This window comes from Spinacia oleracea, chromosome 5, assembly GCF_020520425.1.
Source record: "Spinacia oleracea cultivar Varoflay chromosome 5, BTI_SOV_V1, whole genome shotgun sequence".
Taxonomy (NCBI): domain Eukaryota; kingdom Viridiplantae; phylum Streptophyta; class Magnoliopsida; order Caryophyllales; family Amaranthaceae; genus Spinacia; species Spinacia oleracea.
In genome coordinates, this window is record NC_079491.1 from 12,813,985 (window position 1) to 12,826,319 (window position 12,335).

Consider the following 12,335-nt stretch of genomic DNA (forward strand, 5'->3'; position numbering starts at 1 on the left):
TTAACTTGCCCCTCATAAAAAAAAATTTGATTCTATTTTCCTAAACAAAAACATTCTACACATGGAGAATATTATGTAAATTATACTTTATGTACTTTGCTAACAAATATGACCAATATAATGTTATCTTTTTATATATAAAAAATTAATCCATTATACTTAGTACGTAGGATTTTTATAAAACTTTAAAAGTAGTCTACAGATATTGGATAATTAGAATACAAATAAATTAGAAAATCAATCAAGTATATATGAGTAAGAGTGTATTAAAAAATTTACTATAGTATTCTATAATATTTTAACAACTAAATTTGATAATTATAACCGCAATTGGTTGTACAATTTTATACGTAGTATATTTAGCAACTAAATCCGATATTATCACCGCCATTGATAGTAACATTTTACTATTTTTTTTAAAAAAATATGTAACTTTGTTAAACATGAAGAAAACTTGCGTAATCTAATCCATTTACTATTCTACTACTTAGTTCCTCAAATTTATAGATGAAAATCTTTGATTTTTACACTATCTATTATATTCACACATCCCTCTACTTTTTCTGGTTGTTTTTTGGTGATTATTAATACTTTATGATAAACATAGTCATGTACTCCGTACCCCATAACTTTTTTTTTGGATTTGTCTAAATACTTACAGAATATTACCATTTTTTTAAATAAATTTTTATTTATTTTATAATTTAAGATATTAACAGTTAAAGTTACTTATTAACAACCGTGAAAATAAAATTGGCTTATCCAAAAGCATGGTAGAAATAGTAAATAAGAAAATCGATGTGCATCTAACACACGTTACTCTCTACTTAAAAAAGCTCCTTCAAATATTTTAGGCTAAACAATTGAATTATAATTTAATCATTTTTAACAACATTTGTATACGTAATACTAAAATACTCCCTCCTTCCCGGAATACTTGACCTGTTTTCCTTATCGGGCCGTCCCTTAATACTTGACCTGTTTCTAAAAATGGAAATATTCTAACAATATTATATTATTTCTCACCCCACCCCTATTAACCCACCTACCCCCTACTCCATACAAAAAATAATTAAAAATTCAACCCCTACTCTACCCCAACCCCACCTCTTAACCCACCTCTCACTAACTACATTAAAATAATACCCCACTATCAACTACTACTTATTAAATTAAATAAGTCAATTCAAGTCCCTTAAACTCTGTGCCGGTCAAACCGGGTCGAGTATTCCGGGACGGAGGGAGTAGTGACAAATCGATGTGGACCTGACAAAATAATGCTTTATGATGTGCGTCTCTTATAATATAAATAAAAATCCTATGATAAAATAATTAATATACTTCGTATTTATTTTACCTACAATCTAGCTTCTAATTACTTATGGTAATAATTGATTATACTACGAAGTACTATTTACTTATGACCAATAAATTTATTAATTAAAATTTATACTCCATGTCCATATCTATATACTTTGTACTATATCAAAAGGAAGTCAAATCGATGTGGATATGACAAATATCTCTCTATGATTTGCCTCTCTAGCTTATAACATAAATAATGACTAATTGTAAACTACTAGATGCGGTGTCAATTTTTATTTAGAAATTATGTCATATGCTAGATATGGATATGTATAACGAATGTTTATCTTTGATCGTTTTTTATTTGAAATCCAATGAATCAATGCATGCATTTTCTGATAACCGAAAATCTTATAATAGTTGAACATGTACTATCAATTAAATTATTACAATGCTATCATCTTTTAAGAATTGGTGTCATTTAATGAATCCGGATATGCATAACAAACCTTATTCTTGATTAAATATATTTTACAAGGTTGTCTCAAACATTTTATTGCGCAATTTTAATTAACCAAATGAGAACCATAGCCTTTTTTTTTATGACGGGTCCTAGCCTATACTTAATATTAAATATCAAAAATAAATTTTTCCACATTCTTATTATCGTAACATTTTTACCATATATTTAAAAGTTAGTTAAGGGAATGATTATTTATCGAATATATATAGTGATGTCATATTGTTAACGAGGTAGGTTTTTTGGGAGACCCCCGTGCATCCTCCTCAAGTGGGCGGGAATGGCGGAAAGTTTGGTGGATGATGGAGTAAAAAAAATTGAATACGGCGTGGGTAACGGGACAAGGATAAATTTTAGATTGGACCCGCACGCGTTGCTAATCCTTCATCTAATTGACTATGAATAATATAAAAAAATTTACTACTAACTTATTATAATATTTATTTATTTATTCAACTACTCTAATCGAACTAACAAATTGTCAAAAACTCAATAAGTTTTGAAATTCAAAACTATCTTACCAAAAAATATTGAGTCTAGGGGTGCGTTTGAGGCGGGGATGGATACATTGGGGGGGGGGGGCATGAAGAGGGGATAAAGTTTATTTTGTACCTCTGGGATTGAAAGTGGTGGGCATCGTTTCTATCGTGGATGGAGATGAAAATTATAGGCGGGTATGGGTGTGTAGGCCTCACCTCGCCTCAAAGTTATATCTGACTGAATAAAGTAAATGGTGTAGTTAGGTGCTAAGTGGTCGGGTAATGAATTTAATGGTCGATTCCGCGAGCAATAACTAGGAAGGGTGGATGAGATAATTAAGTTTATGCTTGACACAAGAGGTGAATAAGAAACAAAATAAATTTATTTGTGTACCCCTTATTTGTTTTAACTATTTTAATAAATAAGACACCGAATGAGAAATGGTAAATTTATCCATCATCAATTCTAATTTGGAGAATACGAAGTAGCTATAAGATCTATTTTGATGATAATTGTCTACCAAATTTCATATGAATTTATGTTTAGATTATAAGTCGTGCATCGCACGGGTATTATACTAGTTTATGGTCTAAAATTAACTACACTAGAATTTGAGCCAATATCATCATTTCAAATTCTCTACCTTCCAAACAATGGATTTACTCAATTCCGGAATTTGAAATGAAATTACCCTATCCAAACGGGCCATATATTCATTTGAATTTCTAGTAATCTTAAAAAGGGAACGGGTCTCTGTTATCCTATTATGTTCTAACTATAATTTTTTAATTAAAAATAGTTACCCGTTGTTCATAAAACTAGTCACTAGGGACTATCATACAAAATTTTCATCTAAAGGCTGGATTATTTAAAAAAAAATCATGTGTAGGCTTAATAAAAGAAAATCGGCCAAGTTTAGATTAATATTACCAAATTCTTTTTTTTTCCATTTGCGACATACATTAACAACTTGTGCGGATTTTTTTTAAAAAAAAGAAGAAGTTGTATATGCTTCTTTCTAAACACTACGATATATTGAAAGTAGGAACCCGAGGCAAAGTTCGAGCCACACATTCGTTTAATTTAAAATCGATTCAAACTTGTCCGATTAGGTACGGACATGCCTTGTTTGGGTCTAGTCCAGACACATTCAATCTAGTATTCGGATATTGAATTATCAAAATTTCGACCCGGTTTGATTTTTTTACCAGACACTTGATTATATTGTTTAACTTATATGACAAAAATGTGATCTTTTATGTAATGCCGTCTTATATAAAAAATTGTATACAATCAATTACTATAGGAAATTAGGATGATATACAATACTCATTGAATAACTCATCTCTCTTGAGTATGCAGAGTACTTTTTAAGGTCATGATTTCTTAGACCAACTTAATTATTTGGATCGTCGACGTCTTATATTCTCAACTTGTTTCATTTTTTTGCGCGCATAACGTACATACAAGCCTATTAATACATATCAGTAAGTTGATACGCAAAATGTCTTACATGTTTAAGGTGTATGATATATTTACTACACATCAATTGGGGAGTTTGATTAACTTTTAATTGGTACTTCGTAACTTTTAACATGTTCTGGTTAACATTTTATACTTCGTATTATGAATATTTGATCACATAAATATCTTTATACATTAAGAAAGATTTTAAAGGTGTATTTTTTTTATTAAAGAAAAATGTTATTAGAAATTAAATAAACGACTTTTACATTATATTGTAGTAACTTTTAAGAATTGTGATATAACTTTACACCGCTCTCTGTCTCTTACAATGACAATTGCACATCCGTCTTAATTAATAGTTTGTGTTTGATACAACTATATACATAGCATCTCAATTCACGAGTTAAGGTTGAGTAACAAACGAGGCTGGTGCGGTCGTGGGGGTACCCCCTCCCCCCTCCCCAAACCCATATTCCCATATACATATACACACATGCACAAAAACATCGTGCCCGCCACCCATGGTGGGTACAAAATTGATATCCACATTCGTCCATATCGATTGAAATCTAAACCCACACCCACTTAGCTACTCCACCACCCAAGTGGATATTCATTACCCGCTTATTATTTTCTTGCTTATAGTCTTACAGGTACCCACCTATTATTCACATATACTATATCCGCCTGGGAGTAATTTTTATGTAAAACGTTACTATGTATAAAATAATTGTGGGAATAAAGCAAAGATTAGGCGGAAGGGTGGATACGCAAAGGGAAAACGGATATGGAACATGTATGATTTCATATCCATCACCAACCCACTATCCATGATGGGTATGGCTTTTGATCACATCCAAAGTCGACCACTGTCTACCAAATTCATGCCATACCCCCTCCAACTAAAGATCGGTGTGGGTCAGGTCGGGCAGGACTTTGGGCCAGCCCATGATCCTGAACGGGCCCGCCCCCACACCAAGCCCGCTTGTAACGGGCCGTGTTGTACCGAAAATTTAAGAATGGGACCTAGTCCCACATCCACTTGCACTGTGCCGTGACGGTTTCTTGTCGTGATTTGTCTAAAAATATGGCCTATGGCTCTATGCCCAACCCACGATTCACGACTTCTCGCCCATTCTGGACCTGATTTTTTTCTTTTGTGTTGGCCCCATTCTCAGCCTTGTCCATATTTTATTTACGGGTTTGTCCAAAGTCAAAAACCAAACTGAATAAAACTTACGCGCAATCCCGGAATTCCGGAAATAGAGCAGTGAAAAACTCAAAATCAATTTAGGCGCGAAAATGAAAAGTCCGGGAGAAGCAAACGATTTAGGGCGCTCAAATGAACACATTTCCAGAATTCAAACCAAAGCTGAAAGCACTTTGAAAATGGCGCCACAAATCCCTAATTATATTTAATCCAACCTTCACTCCCTCTCTTTCTTCATTTCCCTCCTTCATTTCTCACCCCTCCCTTTCTCTCTCCTGTAATCAACCCTAATTTCTCTTTCGATTTCCCCCCTTTCCGGTAAAATGGAGGTGAAGACAGTGACCCCAGATGCGATTTCGAAGATTATTGCTAACCCGTCTCCTGATTCTTCCGATGATGTTCCAGATCTTGTTGTTCAAGTCCTTGATTTGAAATCCGTCGGCAATCGTTTCATGTTCGTCTCTTTCTCTCTTTATTTTGGTTTGTTGGGTATGGTTCATTTTGTTGTTTGATTTGGGGTTTTCCAGTTTAATTTGGGGGGTTTTCTACTTTGTTGTTGAATATTGTATTTTAGGCTTAAATGGGTATGATTAATACGGGTTTTAAGTTGTTAGTTCGTTGTAAAATGAGCTAATTTACGATTGACGTGACTCAATTTTTAATCCGAGTAGTAATTTTAGGGTTTATGGTTTTAATAGATGTTTAGAATTAGGGATTAAAGTTTCATTACAGTTACAAATTAGTTGATTGTTTGAATACCCATTTGTTAAATTTGACTTTTGTTGACTGGAGATCCGGTGTTAGGGTTTAGTTGAAGTTCGCCCATTTGCCAGTCAGTTTTCAGATTTAGTTTTTCCAATTGATTGATTTAGTTCGTTTGCTTGAAATTTCTGTAGGTTTACCGCTAGTGATGGAAAACAAAAGCTCAAGGGAATACTGCAGTCAAGTTTTTCAGATATGGTCTCCTCTGGAGCTATTCAGAACCTGGGACTTATTCGAGTTCTCGATTACACCCTCAACGACATCCCAAACAAACCTGAAAAGTAAGCCCTTTAGTTTTATTATCAACTGCAGATTCATGATCTTGTTTCCGAATGTTTTCACTAATTTGTGATTTAAAATTCTAAATGGTCATTAGGTATTTGCTTGTAACAAAGTGTGAGTCTGTGTCTCCTGCCCTGGAGGCGGAGTTTAAGGCTGAGGAGAAAACTGAGGATGGCAGCGCTGCCAAAAGGCAAAAACTAGAGGTTGATGGGAAAGCTGAGGATAACAAGGAAGGTTCTGGTATAATGTTGAGGCCTAAGATGGACGTTGTTGCCAAATCAGCTGCTCAGATCATGAATGAGCAAAGAGGAAAGTAAGTGATCCTTTTTCTCTTTGATTTAAGATGCAATTTTTTAATTGAATCCTGAAATACTTACAAAAAGTTATCCTTCTGCAAATTACTATTAACATTGCTAGTTTTGGAACTATGTAGTGTCTCTATATGGTTGTTTTGGTGTTAGCCTAGAAAATTTGGTTATGCATTTGCCTTAACTTGAGCTAAGCTTAGATTAAGTGCTTGGTTAGTGCTTATGGTGCTTTTTGGTGTGTTTCAGTGCCGCACCTGCTGCAAGAATGGGTATGACTAGAAGAGTGTACCCTCTTGCTTCTTTGAACCCTTACCAAGGGAACTGGACCATCAAGGTCCGAGTTACCAGTAAGGGGACACTACGAACCTTCAATAATGCGAGAGGAGAAGGGAATGTCTTCAATGTTGAGCTAACTGATGAAGATGTAAGCAAAATCTAGAACCAGTCAAACTATTTGTTTCACACTTTCATGTTTGAATTGAGTTGTTCATATATAGTATTTCATGAATGCAGGGTACTCAAATACAAGCAACTATGTTCAATGCAATAGCAAAGAAGTTCTATGACACCTTTGAAGTAGGGAAGGTTTACTATATCTCGAAGGGATCTCTTAAAGTTGCTAATAAGAGGTTCAACACAACGAAAAATGACTATGAGATGACCATCAATGAGAACTCAGTTGTTGAGGTAGCCATTGATGAAAGGGTATATATCCCTGAACCAAAGTTCAACTTTGTTCCTATTGATCAGTTGGGCATATATGTTGATGGAAAGGATCTTGTAGGTAAGAAATGCAGTCTTTAACAGCAACAGTTGTTGGTTCTCCAACCCCAAGGGTTACATTACCAATCACTTGTATTTTATCTTGCAGATGTTATTGGAGTTGTTCAGAATGTTTCCCCGACTATGAGTATTAGGCGAAAAGCCAACAATGAGGTGATTCCAAAGCGTGACATAACTATTGCTGATGAATCGTGAGTGATTTTATCTGTTAACTATTGACTTATTATTGGTAATACTAGTTCATCAAAAATCTAATATGTTGTTGAATTGCAGGAACAAAACTGTTGTAGTTTCGTTGTGGAATGATCATGCAACTACCATTGGGCAAGAACTGATGGATATGGCTGATAAGTCTCCCGTAGTTGCCATTAAATCTGTTAAAGTTGGAGACTTCCAGGGTATGGTTTAATGATCTTTTTTTTGGTTGGAACAAAATTAATTAAAAACATAAAAACCTCAATCAATGATCAATAAGCTGATTTTTTAAATTTGATTGTAGGTGTATCATTGTCAGCAATAAGCAAAAGCATAGTAAAAATCAATCCTGATTTACCCGAGTCGGAAAAGCTGAGAACTTGGTACGATTCTGAAGGTAAAGAGGCCTCATTGGCATCTGTTGGTGCAGGAATGACCCCTTCTCCTAATGCTGGAGGGAGGTCAATGTACACTGATAGAGTCTCCATTTCACATATCACAAGCAACCAATCTTTGGGTGAAGACAAGGTATTGTAGTAGACTATGAACTGTCACTTGCCTCATGCATAATAGTCAAACCTTGGTTCATAAATTGTAATCTAATTTGCTTTGTATTCTGGCAGCCTGTGTTCTTTAGCTTGAAAGCGTGCATTAGTTTGATTAAGCCTGATCAGGCAATGTGGTATCGGGCTTGCAAGACCTGCAACAAGAAGGTTACAGAAGCTTTTGGTTCTGGATACTGGTGTGAAGGTTGCCAAAAGAATGAAGAAGAATGCAACTTAAGGTCAGATCAATAACAGAAAAATTAGATCCTTTTTTCCCCTTTTCACTCTTGATGAATGATGATCCTAACCTCTTTAATTTGGTCATTCAGATACATTATGGTAGCAAAGATTTCAGATGCAAGTGGTGAAACATGGGTTTCAACTTTCAATGATCAAGCTGAGAAAATCATCGGGTGCCCTGCTGATGAACTTGACAAATTGAAATCACAGGTGTGTTGCATACCTAGTTATTCAAAATTGGTGTGTTCTGAATATTTTTACTAACAAGTGCACTTTTTTTTAAAAATTTCTTCAGGGAGGAGAAGATAACACCTTCCAAACAATACTAAAAGAAGCAAGCTGGGAACCTCAAACCTTCCGTGTAAGCGTGGCTCAAACTGAGTACAATAACGAGAAGAGACAGAGGGTAACTGTAAGAGCTATTGCCCCAGTTGATTTTGCAGCTGAGACAAGCTTCCTGCTTGGCGAAATATCTAAAATGAAAGTTTCTCAGTAATAAAATCCTTGTTAGAAATTTAGCAGTAGGTTATGCTATTTATTTTCTGGGGGTGGGGTTGGATCTTTTTGTGAATCTGAAGCAATCAAACAGAAGTATTGTGTTCATTGTAATATATGCAATTACGAAATTAGCCTAACTTATTCAGTTATTCTTGTTTTCTTTCTTTCTTCTCTTACTTGAGTACCTTCTTTACCAGATTTTTCTGCTGATGTGTTTGTAATTGGTACAATAAATCTGGTTGAACAAAGGGTAGATAACACATTTGTTGTTGAAATTGTATTCCTTAAATTCCAAATATAGTACTACAAGTAAATTAGCAAAACAGATTTAACAATGTAATTTAGCTTGTAAGTAAGTCATGACTCATGACGTACTATCCAAACAAGTAAAACATCATAAAAAAAAAATTAGTATCATAACTAATCAAACTACCAGAAATTAAACAACGTAAGAGTAGTTACTTAAACCCCTTGAGCTAGGTGTACTGAGGTCTTATAAAAGCATTTAGTCTTGCTTCATTCCTTGTTATGCGACATATTTCAAATTCTTCCCTTTGAACATCTGCTACTTTGTGCAACACCAAGCTCTCAATATATGTATCAAATAGATAACACCGGTGTGGATATACTCCCAAATCTTGCATTTCACGACTTGTTAAATTAAACGAATATAGTCTTCTCCACGTTGTTCCCGAACTCTCTATCATAATGGTATTATTTTTGCAAACATAGAAAATCCTTGAATTTATAGCCATCATAAATTTGTGGCAGACTTGGTAAAAATCAGTTGAAAACCATAGCCTCCACGGATCCTTTTCAAGGTCCTTTTGGAATACCCATATGCAAAATTTTAGTAAAGACACATCTAAAAGTGCCAAAGACGACTCTCCAAGATTGAAAACACTCTTAATTAGAGTAACTTGGTTTTTAGATTCAGGTAATTGCACAAAACAGAATTCTTCAACATCAAAGTCGAACCAGAAAAGATGAGTCCCTAGAGATTCCCTAACATATTGGTCACATTCGATCCAATAGGTAGCCCCTTGAAAATAAAGGGTATTTGTTAATCCGGATAAAATCTTTGTATATGAAGAATTCCAACCACGCACATTCAACGTAGAATTGCTTTCCGATATGATTCTCCAATGGCGTTGATTGAGTGAATAAATCCATATAGAAAACTCATCAGCATTAACGTTAAGTAACCGAAAAGCAACCACCTTATAATCATTGGTACAAGGGCTGAATCCCATGAAATATTTATCCAAGGAGGGCTGGGTTGGTATTGGAAGGAAAGGAGGAAGTAGCAATTCCTTTTTAATAAAAGGGTTCCACAATTCTAACCCAAAAACTAAAACTTGAGAGATCAATATCAATCCATTACAACTACCCCAAATATTGTACTCATCATTATCAAAGTTGCAAAACCGGCGAACGTAGGTACTTTTTCCAATTGAATTTGGTATTATTAGGTCATCAATTATTAAATTGAGCCCGGAGGAAAAGTTTACAAAATGAAAATGGTATCTTTCATGGGTCGCTTTGGCTTTGGCGAACCAATAAGAAGGATTGTTGTTGTTATGCTTAAGATGTATTAAAGTGAAAAAAGAGGAATCAATTAAAGAACACCAGGTTTTACAAACACACCTGAATTTTAGTAGGGTTTCTACTGGCAGTCTCGCTATCACCTCCATCACTAACTCCGTTGGGATATCCGGCAATCGACTCTCCGTGGTCCTTGATTCGGCCATTGTTCCTAATTAAACGGACCAAACTATTATATTAATATAAAGGGGAAGTAAACAGGCCAAACTATTAATATAAAGGGGAAGGGATGAGTGTTTTATATGGAATAGGATTAGGGTTTATCGATATGTTATTTGCTTTAATCATCTCACTAAAAAAACATAAGTTTATCTCGTTTAAGTCATCGTATATAAAAATTTGAATTTCCTAAAATATCCTTCTTTTTTTTAATTTTTTGGGATATATTTGAGTTGGAAGGACATTAGTACATTACAAATAAAACAGGTACTGGAGGTGAATCCAAGTTACAACGAATCGTACATCAATTGGCATAAATTTAACTAGTTAGGTGAATACAATGTACTTTCAAACGGAAGCTTAGCATAACTAACATGATCAGAAACCATACGCCTGTATCAAAACGCATGATCAATTTGAAAGCCAACAAAACTTACCACTCCAACGACACTTGATAACTAACAAACAATCTCCCCCTTTTTTCCTACCAAACAAAAAAACAAAAGTTCCATTAAAGCAGGCTCATTTAATAAATTACACATGAAATCCCCAATTAAAAAAAAAGAAAGAGAAATAGAACCTGTTCTTCTCGATAAGCATAATTTTCAATAACTTGGATAATTGATCTGTGATTTACCATTAGAGTTAGGAGATCAGAGACTGAAAGAGCTGCAATACTTCGATAATCTCGTTGAACAAAGGATACATAACACATTTGTTGTTTAAATTGTACTTTCTCCGAATCTAAATATTTTTCCCATTTAGAATCTTGACACTATTCATAATAGAAGAGAATCTCTTCTGAATTAACTTCAAGATATAAGAAAAAAAATACACAATCACGTAGGGTCTTGTTTGATTCGTTTCAATAAGTACTTTAACGATATGAAAATTTTATAATTTTTAATAACACGTAACTATACGATATAAAATATGCATTGTCATGTGTGCCCAACATAAATGAGAAAAATATTTAGATTCGGAGGGAATTTTCCTTAAATTCCAAAACTGGTACTACAAGTAAATTAGCAAGTGACTTGGCAGCTGCTCAAAACATACCAAATTAATAGTAGGGGTGTTCATCGGTCCAAACTCGGACCGGACCAGACAGACCGACCAGACCGGACCGAAGACCGAAATTTTGATAATTCAAGACCCCAAGATCAGACCGATTATGCTTGGACTGAACTCGAACCGGACCTGGAAAATTGGTCCAAAACCCGGACCAGACCAGCTGTACACGGTACACCTATTTCTATATATTTTTTTTATTTTTTTCTAAAAAATATGGTAAAAAATAAAAAATATATATAAAAAACTATTGTTTAAGGCTTTTTTAGAAGCTAAAATAAAATATATCACAATATAGTAATATTTAAAACATATTAAAAGAGAATTAAATTTTTAAATAATTTATTAAGGAAAAATCAGTCCTGTCCAAAAATAAATTTAGAACCGGACCGAAACTTGATATTTCTCGACACGGAACCGAGACAAGACTGATTAGTTACAACTGATGGGAAATAAAAAAAATTATACATAACGCCCACCGTGGGGCTCGAACCCACGACCACAAGGTTAAGAGCCTTGCGCTCTACCAACTGAGCTAGACGGGCTTTTTGTTTACCTTTATACTGTATAATTATCAGGTATATTGAATTTATTAGAAACAACTCAAACAAGTATTAAAGGGAGATGGACAGATCCATTTCCCTTCGGATAATCAAGTCCCTTGAATTGTTGGATAGATTTGGAAGGTTTGAGGTTCAAATTATATTTGGAGTATGAAATAAAACCATTCACCTTAAAGTTACTATTAAACTAGAGATTAATTAGTTATACAAAAAATCTTCTCATATTCATATGTTTAATCATAATTTATTTTTGGACAAATTGGATTTAATCTATAATCAGTCTATAAAAAGGATAACTATATCTGATTAGATGACACGTGTCATCCCATCTTTCATTCATAA

At 34.2% G+C, this 12,335-nt stretch overlaps 1 protein-coding gene and 1 non-coding gene across 2 annotated transcripts; one reads left to right on the top strand and one right to left on the bottom strand.

Annotated features, from left to right (window-relative positions):
- Positions 1 to 5,120: 5,120 nt before the first annotated feature.
- Positions 5,121 to 8,744, top strand: LOC110795633 (replication protein A 70 kDa DNA-binding subunit B). The gene is made up of 11 exons (XM_022000656.2): positions 5,121 to 5,436; positions 5,879 to 6,025; positions 6,121 to 6,339; positions 6,581 to 6,758; positions 6,848 to 7,118; positions 7,206 to 7,308; positions 7,391 to 7,515; positions 7,617 to 7,840; positions 7,936 to 8,096; positions 8,187 to 8,307; positions 8,393 to 8,744. Exons 1-11 carry the CDS (start codon positions 5,306 to 5,308, stop codon positions 8,591 to 8,593), a joined length of 1,881 nt encoding a protein of 626 aa, XP_021856348.1. The 5' UTR covers positions 5,121 to 5,305; the 3' UTR covers positions 8,594 to 8,744.
- A 3,158-nt stretch (positions 8,745 to 11,902) lies between these two features.
- TRNAK-CUU (transfer RNA lysine (anticodon CUU)) lies at positions 11,903 to 11,975 on the bottom strand. Its single transcript has one exon. It is a non-coding gene; the product is annotated as a tRNA-Lys (tRNA).
- Positions 11,976 to 12,335: the final 360 nt, after the last annotated feature.

What these genes read in the sequence shown, in the direction of transcription:
- LOC110795633 (XM_022000656.2), top strand. Translation starts at nt 5,306, where the DNA reads ATGGAGGTGAAGACAGTGACCCCAGATGCGATTTCGAAGATTATTGCT. An exon ending in TCCGTCGGCAATCGTTTCAT is followed by an intron (nt 5,437 to 5,878) that starts GTTCGTCTCTTT and finishes AAATTTCTGTAG; the next exon opens with GTTTACCGCTAGTGATGGAA. An exon ending in ATAACTATTGCTGATGAATC is followed by an intron (nt 7,309 to 7,390) that starts GTGAGTGATTTT and finishes GTTGAATTGCAG; the next exon opens with GAACAAAACTGTTGTAGTTT.